The sequence below is a fragment of the Dipodomys ordii genome, unplaced genomic scaffold (genome assembly GCF_000151885.1).
Source record: "Dipodomys ordii isolate 6190 unplaced genomic scaffold, Dord_2.0 Scaffold83, whole genome shotgun sequence".
NCBI lineage: Eukaryota > Metazoa > Chordata > Mammalia > Rodentia > Heteromyidae > Dipodomys > Dipodomys ordii.
Genome location: NW_012267299.1, coordinates 2,680,711 through 2,694,254, shown reverse-complemented (window position 1 = coordinate 2,694,254; position 13,544 = coordinate 2,680,711). Strand labels below are relative to the sequence as shown.

At 41.5% G+C, this 13,544-nt stretch overlaps 1 protein-coding gene across 1 annotated transcript in view; it reads right to left on the bottom strand.

Moving 5' to 3' along the window:
• Positions 1–13,544, bottom strand: part of Sv2c (synaptic vesicle glycoprotein 2C) — a 139,548-nt gene that overhangs the window by 56,530 nt on the left and 69,474 nt on the right. Inside the window, exon 5 of the mRNA XM_013025245.1 lies at positions 10,317–10,468. Coding sequence (XP_012880699.1) covers positions 10,317–10,468 — 152 coding nt within the window. The remainder of the gene's footprint in view (positions 1–10,316; positions 10,469–13,544) is intronic.

Here is a 13,544-nt window from a genome sequence, read left to right as displayed (position 1 = left end):
AGCACATTATCTCATAGTGTGCACCATTACTTAGTCCTTTTATCAACGTTCCCCACTCTCCTTCCTTCCCACCACTTTCTTGGTCGATTGGAATGTGAATAAATCCTTGTAAACGTAAGCCGCATGTCTTCTCCTTTACATTATGGTGACAAGAACTAGTCCTCAATATTTTCTTATTCTTTTCACCCAGTTGTTTTTCATGATATAGCACATTGTCAGGATTGTTTCTAATTAATGCACATAGTTATTCCCCTGATAATGGACAGGCAAACTGTCCCATCTTCTTTCCCAAGAAACATTTCTATGAACACCTTATGCATGGCCCCTACAATTTACATATGCATTTCTCTTTCCATGTATTAGGGGTGGAGTATGCTTGGTCAGCATGTATATGGTTATGTATTTTGGCAAATACCATTGAGTTGTTCTCTAGAATGACCACACCACAGAATGTACTTCAGAAGCATCTCAGTCAAGTATCTTCCTCACTTTTAGCTGTCAATCTCTATGGGCCAAACTTAGCAAAGCTTCACTGTGGGCCAACCTTAGCAAAGCTTTGAGAAGGAAAGGCTTTGGCTTTTGTATTTGATCCCCATGGAATAAGGCCACTGTTCACATATCTTCTCTTTCTCTCCTTTGATGGGTGTCTTGTTGTCCCTAAACCAGCAAGGTTAGAGGCTAACTACACATTAGCTTTGGAACTTAGAGGTTTGAAAGTGACAAAGAAAGGACTTGAGGCAGGTTAATATAAAGGTGAGAGTCTCAAAGGAATGAGGGCCAGCTGATGAGGCTTCTAGTAACCAAACCCTTTAGTAAAAGACTTGCATCCCAAGTCCAAATGGCAAATAAGTGAGCCAAGAGATTGGGTTGTCTGCTTGGAGGAAACATTTGGTCCTCTTCCACTTCACAACTCATTTGTAATTGCTTAAGCTGAAGGAAGAAAGGAAGAAATTTGAAAGCTGGAAGTGTACTTCGTCTGTCTAATGGAGATCCCCAGACTCTCAAATGACACCACACATGACTCTTAAAAGTCTGGCAAAGACAGGGATATCTCTGAATGGTCATCATGTCTCTGTCATATGCCTATGCCTAGCAGACACAGAAAGTAGGGATTCTACTTTTAGCCAGGATTCATAAAAATATGGGTTCTAGATGAAACTGCTGTCCTGTATAGGTCATTGAGGTACCTATCCTGGGACAATAAGAGGAAGAGCACTGTCCCTGAGCTTGGAGAGATTTTTACAAAGCTGTGCCTGGGCTGCATTGAGTACCAGTGGGCCCATAGTGCAAGCCCAGTAGGATAGGAAGCAAAAGAGAGGAGCCATCAAGAGTGTGATGCCTTGGAGGTGCGGTGCAGAGGTGGTTCTGGAATCCAGATCTTCCATGACCATGAGCAAGCCACCTAACTTCTCTTAGTCTCCTTTCCCTTGCCTGTATCATGCAGGTAACATTGGTATTTACTTCATGGGATAGCTGTAAAAATTGAAGAATTAAAATATCTTTTATTGTAAGAACAGTGCAATAACAAAGAGAGGTAAACATAAACCTTTTTTTTTTGCCAACAGGTAAGTAGAAATTATTTCTCCCCAATTCTGATCCCTGAGTTCCAAACACAAAAATCATAGACATCTGCAGGGCAGGTTCATGATTTCATTGCTGTCTTACTGCTCAGTTCTGGATTCTTCCGCCCTTGTCACATCCTGCCATGACTCATGGTACACAGCATCAGGCATGTGAACCTGAGACTTAATTTTCTGACTTTGCAGTGCCTTCTTGCTTTAAGGTTTCTCTGTTGTGAGCCACAGACAAATGCTAGGGCCACTTTGATTCCTCTTCTGCTTTCTCACTTGTGAACCTTGCATTTCAGTTTCAGACCGTGACCAAGTTGAGAGACTTCTTGGAGAAATGTTCAAGTGAATCTGCTTTGGCTGGAGTCCTTCCTTCCTTCCTTTCTTTCTTTCCTTCTTTCATCGGTCATAGAGCTTGAACTTGGCCTGGGCCCTGTCCCTCAGCTCTTCAACTCAAGGTTAGTGATCTACCACTTGAGCCACTGTGCCACTTCTGGTTTTATGAGTGGTTTTATTGGAGATAAAGAGTCTCATGGACTTTCCTGCCCAGGCTGGCTTTGAGCCTCAATCTTTAGATCTCAGCCTCCTGAGTAGTGAGGATTACAGACATGAGCCACCGATGCCCAGCCTTGGAGTTGGTTCTTAACAGGGGGATATGATCCTTTCTAACAGTAGCTAGCCCATGCCTGACACATTAAGCAGAGCAACAGTCTCAGTCTCTTGAGAAGTCTGCACAGACTATGGAGAGGATGCTTTAGAAATCAAATATGAATCACAGGCTAGAAAAAAGAGAGAAAATAAAAACAACCCAAAACCTAAAGAATCACTCCCAATGACAGTACTCCAGCAGCAGCTTTGCAATGATAAAGCCTTGGGTGGGTGATGTGTAGTGGGGGAGGTCCTTAGGATTTCACTGGTCTGGGAAATAGCAACTGCAGGGGTCTCAGCTTCCTGAGACCCACTAGAACCCAGTGATTTCCTTCTCTGCAAGCCTCATCAGCCACAACCACCACCAGGATAGGAACCTATTCTGGAACAGGATGTTTCATTGGAGGAAACAAATAACCTCACAGCTCAAGAGTACTTAATAAAAAATTAAGTGGAAGCTATTGCCTTTGACCAGGTGTATGGGGGTGGGGGGGTCTGCCATCATGGCCTGGGACTCACTTAACAAAGCACTCACTACAGGTAAGCCAGGGACTAGTTAGGGGCCAAGAGGAGTGGAGGATGTTGCTCAGCAGTAGAGCTTGCCTGTGGTGTGCAAAGTCCTGGGTTCCAGTTCTAGTACTGAGGAGGAATAAAAGGTAAGTAAGATTTGCGCTCAGGCTTTATAGTTCAGAATTGCTGAGTAGAAAAGAAACATATTTCTCTTGTGCATTAGACACAAGAAGTGGGTAGAAGGAAGCCTTGGTAAGGCCCAGGGTCAATGGCTCCAACTATTCAGATTCTGATGCTACCCTCTGTCTGCAAGACAGACAGAGTGGCTCCAGGGAAGACCGGAGCACAGACCATACCCAGCAGAGGGAGGATGTCCTCAGGGGAGCTGGCCCTGCTATGGCTCTATCGCTGGGGGTCTCTGCATAGCAGGCCTCTCTACAGACCAGACTGTCATATCTGATTTTTATCTGCATCATGAGCTGAGGGTTCTGAAAATCTTCACAAGCTACCAAGAACAATGATACAATAACTTTCACTGTGTATGCTACCTGAAGTCAGCAAAGTCCTTAGCCATTACTGTCTTAAACTGTTGAACCAAATGAAGAAGCCAGGACTCCTGTGATTCCTCACAGCTTAGTCTCCCTTTCTGTCCTACTCCTTTCCAGTCTTCACCTCCTCTAACTAATATCACCATCTCTATTGCTACGAACATGGGAATGGAAGGCCAGCAAGCTGACCTCCCAAGTCCATCACAGAATATGAAGAAGGAGGGCTTCAAACCAATGGGCCCCAACAGGGAGCACGAGCAGCAAGGTGCTGGCCTTTGCTGTCACCAGCCCAGACAATTCTCTCGATGCCTGTCTTGTCTGGGACGCTCCACTACATCCAGGGTAGGGCCAGGCACAGAAGGCTTGCCTAATAAATGCCATTCATCAAGTAATTTAAATAAGGACTCAGTTCCATTATTGGTAATGGAGACAAAGTCCTAGAATCCACTTCTTTCCTGGATAATTTGGACGGAGAAAAATACAGCCTTCAACTGATTTCCTAGCAGGTGGGAAGATGGGATAAGGAACACAAAATCGGCTGAAACAGCCCATCTCTTTCACCACAGCTAGATTAGACAAAAGTATTTTCTTGTTTGATATATAGAGCCACAGCTGGGCACGAGTAGCTTTTACCTGTAATCCTAGCTACTCAAAAAAGTGTGATCTGAGAATTGAGGTTCAAAGCCAGCCCAAACTCTTAGCTCCAATTAACTATTAAAAAGCTAGAACAAGAGATGTGGTTTGTGTAGTAGAATGTCAACCTTGAGTGAAAAAACTAAACAGCAGCACCCAAGCCCTGAGTTCAAACCCTAGTACTAGTACTGGCACAAAAATAAAGTTCTAGGGCTGGGAAGGTGGCTCAGTGATAGAGTGTTGCCTGGCATGCATGAGGCCCTGGGTCCCATTCTTCAGCACCACATAAACAGAAAAAGTGGGCACTGTGGATCAAGTGGTAGAGCACTAGCCTTGAGCTGAAGAGCTGAGGGACAGTGCCCAGGCCTAGATTTCAAGCCCCACGACTGACCAAAAAAAAAAAAAAGTTCTAGAGTCACTATCCACTCTGCTCGAGCTCGTATTTTCTTCTGTTGTATTTTGCTTCCCTTAATTTACCAAATTTTGAGCCAAATCTCTGTTCTTCCCATACTACACAGGCCTGCTATTTTCCAACCTCATGTAAGTGTCCTCCTGTTCAACTCCCACTGCACATTCCACAGTGAGGGGCTGCACGGAGGAAGAGCCTCTTGAGGGTTGAGCTTGAGCGCGAGGAACATGTGGTCAATGCAACAATTAATTCCCAAGTAGAAACGTGCTCCAAAGTTCCAGAAAGGATCTCACAATTCCTTAACTGAAGTTCATCCTCTAAACTTGAAATGCTCTGTTGCATCATCAGATTCCCCCACCCCCATCATAATTTTAACTTTAAGTGTTGTCCCATTTAACAATCTCGATCTCTTCTTCTAAGACTCCATTCCAGGCCATTGATTATGCCTTTCAGGGAATTAGTCACACAGGTACCTGTGTGTGATCCAGTTGTGTGAAATGGCACATTTGCTAAGATCTCCTTGGACTGTCTTGAGATCCTCTAAAAGTAACACAGCACAAAGGTCAACTTGATTTCGACATGGGGCAGCCACATACAATGTAATCACTAAATGACACCATAGGACAATAGGGAAATGCTAGGTTATTTAGTACCAATGCCCTTGCTGGTAGGTTATGTAAAAAATAAAGTTTGGCTTAAGTCTTATAAATGAAATGCTGGTGGCTCATGCCTGTAATCCTAGCTACTTGAGAAGCTAAGAGCAGGAGGATACCGTGGGCAGAAAGACCCCTTCTCAATCTGTAGCCGAGAGTCTTGTTGTGTTCCTATCATCTTAAGCTAAGTGGTGAGATGAGATAGGGAAGGTCATGATTTCAGAACAGCCAGGAAAGAAAAGTCTACAGACTCTCTTCTGAATAGAAAGAGGCTTGGCATGGCAGTGTACACCTGCCATCCTAGCTACAACAGGAAGCCTACAACTGGAAGATGTGATCTAGGCACATATCTGGACAGGAAGTGAGACTGTATCTCAATACTAACCAGTGCAAAAAGGGCTGGAGATGTGGGTGAGCAGCAGAGTACCTCCCTAGCAAGTGTGGAATCCTTAGGTCAAATCTGAGTATTTGACTGAAATAACAGTATTACAGTAAAAACAGACCAGTGGCTCTACACGTTTTTGCCATGACAATCTGGATAAATTAAGGAAGGATGTTTTGGGGACCCCATCATACATAAGGGAGAAAAACAATAACTACTTTCTGCAACTTTTATGTTAAGGTACGATGGAATTCTTTCCTTCTTTTTTTCTTTCCTTTTCTTTTCTTTTCTTTTACTTTCTTTCTTTTATTTTTGGTGCTAGTCCTGGGGTTTGCTCTCCAGGCCTGAGAGCTGGGCCTGTGCCTCTTGGTGGTCAAGGCTAGTGCTCTACCATTTGAACCATAGTGCCAATTCTGCCTTTTTCTAAAACCTCCCATGCTCCTGGATTGGAAAGATTAACATCGTGAAAATGGCAATACTTCCCAAGGCTATCTACAAATTCAATGCGATACATCAAAATTCCAACCTCATTCTTCAAGGAAATAGAAGAGGCAATCCAAAAATTCATATGGAACAATAAAAGACCCCGAATAGCAAAAACGCTCTTCAACGGAAAGAACACTGCTGGAGGAATATCAATACCAAATTTCAAACTCTACTACAAAGCCATAGTAATCAAAACAGCTTGGTACTGGCATAAAAGTAGTTTATTATAAGAAACTCCCAGATTTTCCTTCTCAGACAAGCTTTGAACTGTGATTCTCTGATCTCAGCCTCCTGTGTAGCTAGGATTACAGGCATGAGCCACTGATGCCCAGCTAGGAAGATTTCTTTACCTTTCCCCAAACTGTATCTCTTTCCCTCAAAGCCAGTTCAAGATCATTCGTGGCAATCTAAAGAATGGTCATAACACCAAAGTGAGAAACATTTCAGAAAGCGAGGACAAATTTTATGTCTCTCCAGGTGGAAGTTAATCGAGAAGCACAGCAGTTAGTTACCAAGACTTAGTAATGGTGCTAATTGTAGGCCTTGAATAAAGCATCTAATTGGGTTAATGATGAATTCAGCCCAGCAAGAATATTTTCAGATCTTTCCAAAGAACCCTCAGACATATACACATGTATTTTGTCTGCTTCCAAATATAGAAATGTAGACATAAAGGAGATGGAGAAAGAATCCTTATGTATTTACAGAATCTAACAAGACCTTATTTCTGAGAAAAAGATCCAGTTAGGTTGGCAATAGATATCAAACAATGAAAATATTAAATTAAACAAATAGCACCCAATGCCTTCAGAGAGTGGAGAGTGCTTTCTGGTAACCAGAGAGTCCCTTGTTTTAAGGCCACAGTGAGTGGTATGGTGGACTGATTGAATGTCCCAACATTTGGAGGTTGAAACCTCCCCTCCCAATAATCAATGGATCAGAAGATGGGCCTATAAGGATGTAATGAAGCTAATGTTACGAGAGTGGGGTCTTAATGTAAGAGGACTGCGACCTATTGGATTTTTTCCTCTTCTTCTTTTGTTGTAAAGATGCTGTACGGAGGGGTTACACTTACATGAGTAAGGCAATGAGCACACTTCGTGTCAAGCACTGTTACCCCCTTCCCTTGCTGTTCTTTGGGAACATCTTAACTCCGTCATGTCTGAAGCTCAGTGTGAAGAATCAGAGGACTGTTTCTAATGTCTACTTTTCCATTATCTGTATCGCTTTGGGAAATGACCATTTTTCTTCTTTTCTTCCTTCCTTCCTTTCTCCCTTCCTCCCTTCCTCCTTTCCTCCCTCCCTACCTCCCTCCACTCCTTTCTTCCTTCCTTCCTTCCTTCTTCCTTTTCTTCCTCCTTCCTTTCTTTCCTTTCTTGCTTGCTTCTTTTCCTTCCTTCCTTCCTTGCTTCTTTCTTTCTCTCTCTCTTTTTTCTTTCTTTCTTTCCTTTGGAACTTGAACGCTGGGCCTGGGTCCTGTTCCTCAGCTCTTCAGCTCAAGGCAAGTACTCTTCCACTTAAGTCACAGTACCACTTCTGGATTTCTGGTGGTTTATTGAAGATAAGAGTCTCATGGACTTTTCTGCCTGGGCTGACTTTGAACCGCGTTTCTCAGATCTCAGCTTCTTTTCTTTTTGTGCCAGTATTGGAGCTTGAACTCAGAGCTTGAGTGCTAGGTCTTAGCTTTTTCCTCTTAATGCTGGTTCTCTACAACTGGAGCCATACTCAACTTCCACTTTTTTTGCTGGTCAGAGATAACAATCTCCCATACTTTTCTGCCCAGGCTGGCTTTAAACCTTAATCCTCAGAACTCTGCCTCCTGAGTAACTCAGATTAGAGGTGTGAACCATTGGTGCCTGACTGAGAAATGACAATTTTTCTATGCAACAAGTTCTCCCTTAAAAAAAGGTAATAACACTATTGCTGTTTCTCAAGATTATTAGAATAAGTGAGAGAATATATGGAAAATTATCTTCCAAAGTATATTGCTCAAAGTTTATTTATACTTTCAATTTTGAGATAATCATAAATTCATGTAAAGTTGCAAAGAGAAATCCCATGTACAGGTGACCGAGTTTCCCTCAATGGCTAATTTTACAGAACTATAGCACAATTTTGAAAGTAGGAAAGTACCATGCGATATTAGCACAGGTATAAAACTATATCTGCAGAGGAGTTGTTCCATAAGCCCCTTTGGATACAAAAACCTGTGGATGATTAAGCCCTTAGCTTAGTATTTGCACATAACCTGCAGGTGCCCTCCTGAGTACTTTAAATCATCTTTAGATTACTTAGAACTCCTAATACAGTGCAGATATTATGTAAGTAGTTGTAATGTCATACTATTTAGGGAAATGTTTAGAATAATATCTGTATGGGCTAGGAAGGTAGCTCAGTGGTAGAGCGCTTGCCTTGCATGCATGAGGCCCTGGGTTCAATTCCTCAGCACCACAAAAGCAGAAAAAAAAAAGCTGGAAGTGGCGCTGTGGCTCCAAGTGGTAGAGTGCTAGCCTTGAGCTGAAGAGCTGAGGGACAGCGCCCAGGCCCAGAGTTCAGGCCCCATGACTGGACCCCCCCCCAAAAAAGAAGAATATCTGTAGATGTGAAGTGCGGGTGCATTTTCCCAAATGTTTTTGGTCCATAGTTGATCAATTCCATAAATGTGGAACCCATGAGGACAAAGGGTCAACCATATACAGTCCTACGTTACTTTATCACATATGTAGTGATGTAGCCTACCAAGAACTTCGCAATGTGACTCCTTTATAGCCACAGGCATGCCTCTCCCCTGACCACCATGCTGCCCTGGTAACCTTTAATTTGTTCTCCATCTCTTATATTTCCATTCCTCAAATGTCATATAAATAATCCCTTGAAATTAGATTTTGCACTCAGAAATATATCCTAAAGGTCCACACATTATTGAATTGTTTCTTTCTTTTCATTGGTAGTAGCATTCCATTGTGTTAAGGCCATTTAAGTTTGTAGTTTTCGGCAATTACCATAAAAGGTGTTTTGAAGAATCGTAAGTTTTCAGATGGATATACATTTCCATTTCTTCCCAGCAGTGCAGCTGCTGGGTGATGTTAGGTGTATATTTCAACTTTAAGACACTGCTGACGTATTTTCCATAGTAGCTGCATTGTTTTGTATTCCCTCAGCCACGCATGAAAAATGCATTTCCTCTGTATCCTCACCATCCATTGTCATCCATTTTTCAAAATTATTATTATTATTAATTATTATTGGTGCTACTGAGGCCTTCCAAACCATTCTGTGAGCTGCCCAATAGCTTTTAAAAAATTCCTGTTCTAATGAAGTGAACCAGACCTATTTTCTGTTACTTTTATTCCCAAACTAGTTAATACAGAGGGTGAATTGAAATGGATTATGAAATGTAGGAGTATTTTTAATAGATTATCCAGAGGCAGAGTGAGATATGGCAGCATGACAGTAATCGTGTCTTCCACTCTAGCCCAACTTACCCCCTCTTTGCTGGTCATGGGTTAAAGTTCTCCCCAATGAGATATAAATGGATTTGGGTAGCCTTTAAGACAACTCTTGACAGGCATATCCTTATACCTCCTTTGTATTTTGGGCATCCCTGCCTATTGGCCTACTTGTTAGCGTGTGTGGGAAGAGGATCTACGGTTCTCTATTGTGAGCTCTCACACCAATCTTGCTATTTCTCGTCTTATGGGATGTAAAATAAACGACTTTGTCCATGCCTCCTTTGGTTTTTCTTTGCCTTTTAGTCAATTCTAATGTGTACTAAAATGAACAAAAGGGGCTAGAGGCATGGTTCAAATGGTAAAGCACCAGCCAAACAAGCAAGACATTAAAATTAGAGACAAGAGGTCACCTCACCCTAGGTACATCTTCATCTGACTGCTCATCTGCATCTTTGTGATAGTCTTGAAAATAAACTGGAAAATTCAAGTGCAGAGGTTCCCTGAGATTTGTGAACCATTCTAGCAAATGATGGAGCTCAAAGAGGAGGCAAGGACTATGGGAAGATCAACTTCATTGCTGGTCAGTCAGAAGTTCCAGAGGCTTGGGCTTGGAATTTGCATGTAAAGGGGTATAGTCCTGTGGATTTGCATCTTTAATCTGCAGGACAGGACTTTAAATTCAAACAGATAGTGTTGGAACTGAGTGAAGTTCAAGACCTGGTTGGTGGGGGAAAACATTCTCATGCATTTGGGCAACCAGGAGAGTTGTAAGAATATGCAGTAAAGGACTTTTCCTCTTACACGTATATATAAAAGAAGGTTCTATACATAAAGGATCAGCTGACATTCTCTTGCTTTACACAGATGTTTATACACAAAGTAAATCCTTTTGGTACTCGCAAAGGAGAAACATGATGAGCACAGAGTTGTCATTAAGACAGCACGCGGAAGAGAGGAAAGTGGAGGTGGATGTGAAAACTAAATCAAAACCAAATATCCCCTGGCTGGTGTAAGGCTAGCTCCTTACCATAATGTGGGATGATGGCCCAGGCCATGGCAGAAGCATAGATGCCACCGATCATCCAGAACATGCAGAGCCAGCTGAGATGCTCGCCCCGTTTCTCCCGGGCCAGCACTTCAGCAAAGTAGGAGAAGACTGTGGGAATGGCTCCTCCAATCCTGTGAGAGACACAGAGAACACATGAAGTTGGGATCTGGACAGTTTATGTGAGAAGCAAAGGGCAATCCAAAACAAACTACAGCGAAACATTCCTGTCACCACACAGCATATGAAAGAATGAGGATCTTCTATCATTTTATAATTTTAATAGTGTAGTCTCAATGTTTAATATTAGGTGCCATTTTTCTCCTCCCTGCAAAAACCTCAAACCTACAATTCGTGAGTATGGTTAAAAGATGGTAATGATGCCCTACTTATGTAGAGTTTAGCTTGTGAGTCAAATGAGTTTTCTACTCAGTATAGTATGTTATTTATAAAAAGTTACAAGAATTGAGTGATGTAATTAGTGGTGGATCACATCTGTAATCCATTCTTGCAGGTGGACACCTGCAAGAATGTGGTTCAAAGCAGGAAGAAAAGTTCACAAAGCAAATGTGTCTCCAAAATAACTAGTAAAAACCAGGGCTGGAGACCAAGTTCAAGTGATAGAGCACCAGTCTAGCAAGCAAACTGAGTAAGAATATGACCTTGAGTTCAAATTCCAGGACTGTAAAAAAATATATATATATAATATATATAATAAAATAAATAAAATAAAAATTAGTGAATAAATATATAATATGGTGGTATCTAGTGAATATTCTAACTAGCTCATTTAAAAAGAGAGAGACTGTACTATGTTCTGCCCATGAGGTAAGAACTTTGAACCTAGCTGCAAATACCCACAGGGGATCATCTGTAACCCGTACTCATTGCTACCCCACCACAGCTGGTCCTGCAGCCCTGTCAGGCTAACACGTTGACAAACACACAATCAAAAGGGCGACTTCTTAGATGGGCTCTGGTCTCATCCCATGAACACCACAGCTGAGTTTGTGCAAACACAAGGATATTGAGAAAATCATCTGGACACCATCAAGTATACACCAAGAGAATGGGCTATAATGCTTCCTTCCACTAGAGGTCATTACAAGGGCTGCTGACTGAGCCCTGGAGAGATAACATATCCACTGAGTGACCTCTACTCAGGTGAGGAGTTCTGAAACAAGGGTCTACGGAATCAAAATTCTGTTCATTCTAGCTTCAGCGAGATCTGTTCCAAACATATGTGAACTCTTAAATATGTCTATATATTTTAAAAATTTGCAGCCACATAGCAGGTTAGAGAGAGAACCTCTGGTGATATCATTGACAGGTATCTTATTGCTTCATTTGTGTTAGATTTCTATAATATAAATCACATTACATTGAAATGTAAATGACATTTCAAACAAATTTGATGTCAAAGACTAAAATGTGTTTACTCCATCGTGGAGCCTTCTGATAACTTAAAGTATGTCAATCAATGGTTATGTACACTACTTCCTGAGTCACTAAGACCACACAAAAGGCTGAGGATACTGGGATGGAAGGGCAGCTCCCAAAGAATTCCCACGGACCTTCCACCTTAGTGTCTGTGGTCGCCTCTTACCCTGATGTCCCAGTGGTCCTTATCATGGAGAGGGTTAATTTAACACTGGTCAGAAGACACTGTGAAATCCCATTGGTCATTCCTGGGCTTCCAAAGTACTTATGTGTCTTTAGGGAAAATGTAGCTGCTATCCTGATCATGGATAAAAGTATCTGGACAGGAGGGAAGGCCAAAGGCTCTCCTGGCTTACAATAACTTGTTTCCTATAGTAAGCGTCCAGGGCAGAAAACAACTGCTACAATACAGAGCCAGAGTTAACTGATTTTAGGAAGTTTCCTACTGTTATTCTATCTAAATATTTTATGAGACAGGCTAATGCATCTCACTTTTTTGGTTAGTTATATTGTTTGTTGCTAAAACTACATAAAGAGATTTTTAAAATATGTCAATATAAGTTCCCACATGTCCATGTGTCAGTAGTTTTTCAATAAAGTTGCGTTTTCAACACCCTTCTGCTCCCCCCTGCATCTGCCCCACCCTTGATGGTGTTTGGTGGTGCTTGGAGATAATTTGGGTTGGCATAACTCAGGGAGGAGCTAAAAGTATCACATAGGTAGGGGCCAGGGAGAAGGCTAAACATCTTACAGTGGCTGGGATGGCTAAGACAGCAACCCACCCAAAAGAATCTTCTGGCCAAAATACAAAGACTGCTAAGGATGGGAGCCAGGCATCCATATTTTAAAATTCATAATGCAAGGCATAAAGTGCTTATCTTTTACATTTTACAATCCAGTTAATATGGAAAGCTTATGTATTATGTAATAGTGGATCTATTACCTAATAACAGCTACTATTGAAATCTGCTTGGGTACATGCTGTTGTTTCAAGTTAATTGGAGGTTTGAACTCAGGGCCTCATGCTTACTAGAATGCTGCAATACCATTGAGCTGTATCACCAATGCTGCCATTCACTGGTTATTTTAAGGCTAGATTCTTGCTTCCTGTCCAGGGAGGTACCTTAGCTGTGATACACCTATTTTAGGCTCTCCATCATCACTGGGATGACAAAGTATGTGTCACTGCATCTGGTTTCCCTTTGTGAAGACAGAGTCTCTTCTGCCTGGGTTGGCCTGGTACCCCAGTCTTCCCAATCTCAGCTTCCTCTAGAGTTTCAGATGATAAACATATGCCAGTGAACCGGGGTATGGGTGCCATGGGGCTTTCTGAATTTCTCTTCTCAAACCACCATCTTTCTGTTCTTAGACTCTGCAGTAGCTAAGATTATATGTAAGAGCCATCAGTAACTGATTCAAGTTAACTTTTGATGGACTAGTAATATAAATGGAGAGTCAAAACAAAGTGATTTATAAAGAATATTTTTCAGTACCATATATTGACTCTATTTCATTAGCTGTCAAAATATTGTCAAATCTTAATTATCCTTGGTAAAAGGTGGTACGGAAGGATTAATCATTGAAATTTCATAACATAAAGGAAAATTATTCTGATTCAAAAACGATTTAAAAAGTGGCATTGAATATTGTATTTGGTACTTCAGAATTAAGGTAATAAATAATTTTAATAAAAGTAATACTAATTTTAATAAATAACAATTTTAAGTTTTTAACACCATTATTAAAGTTTTATATTAAAACACTTAAGGC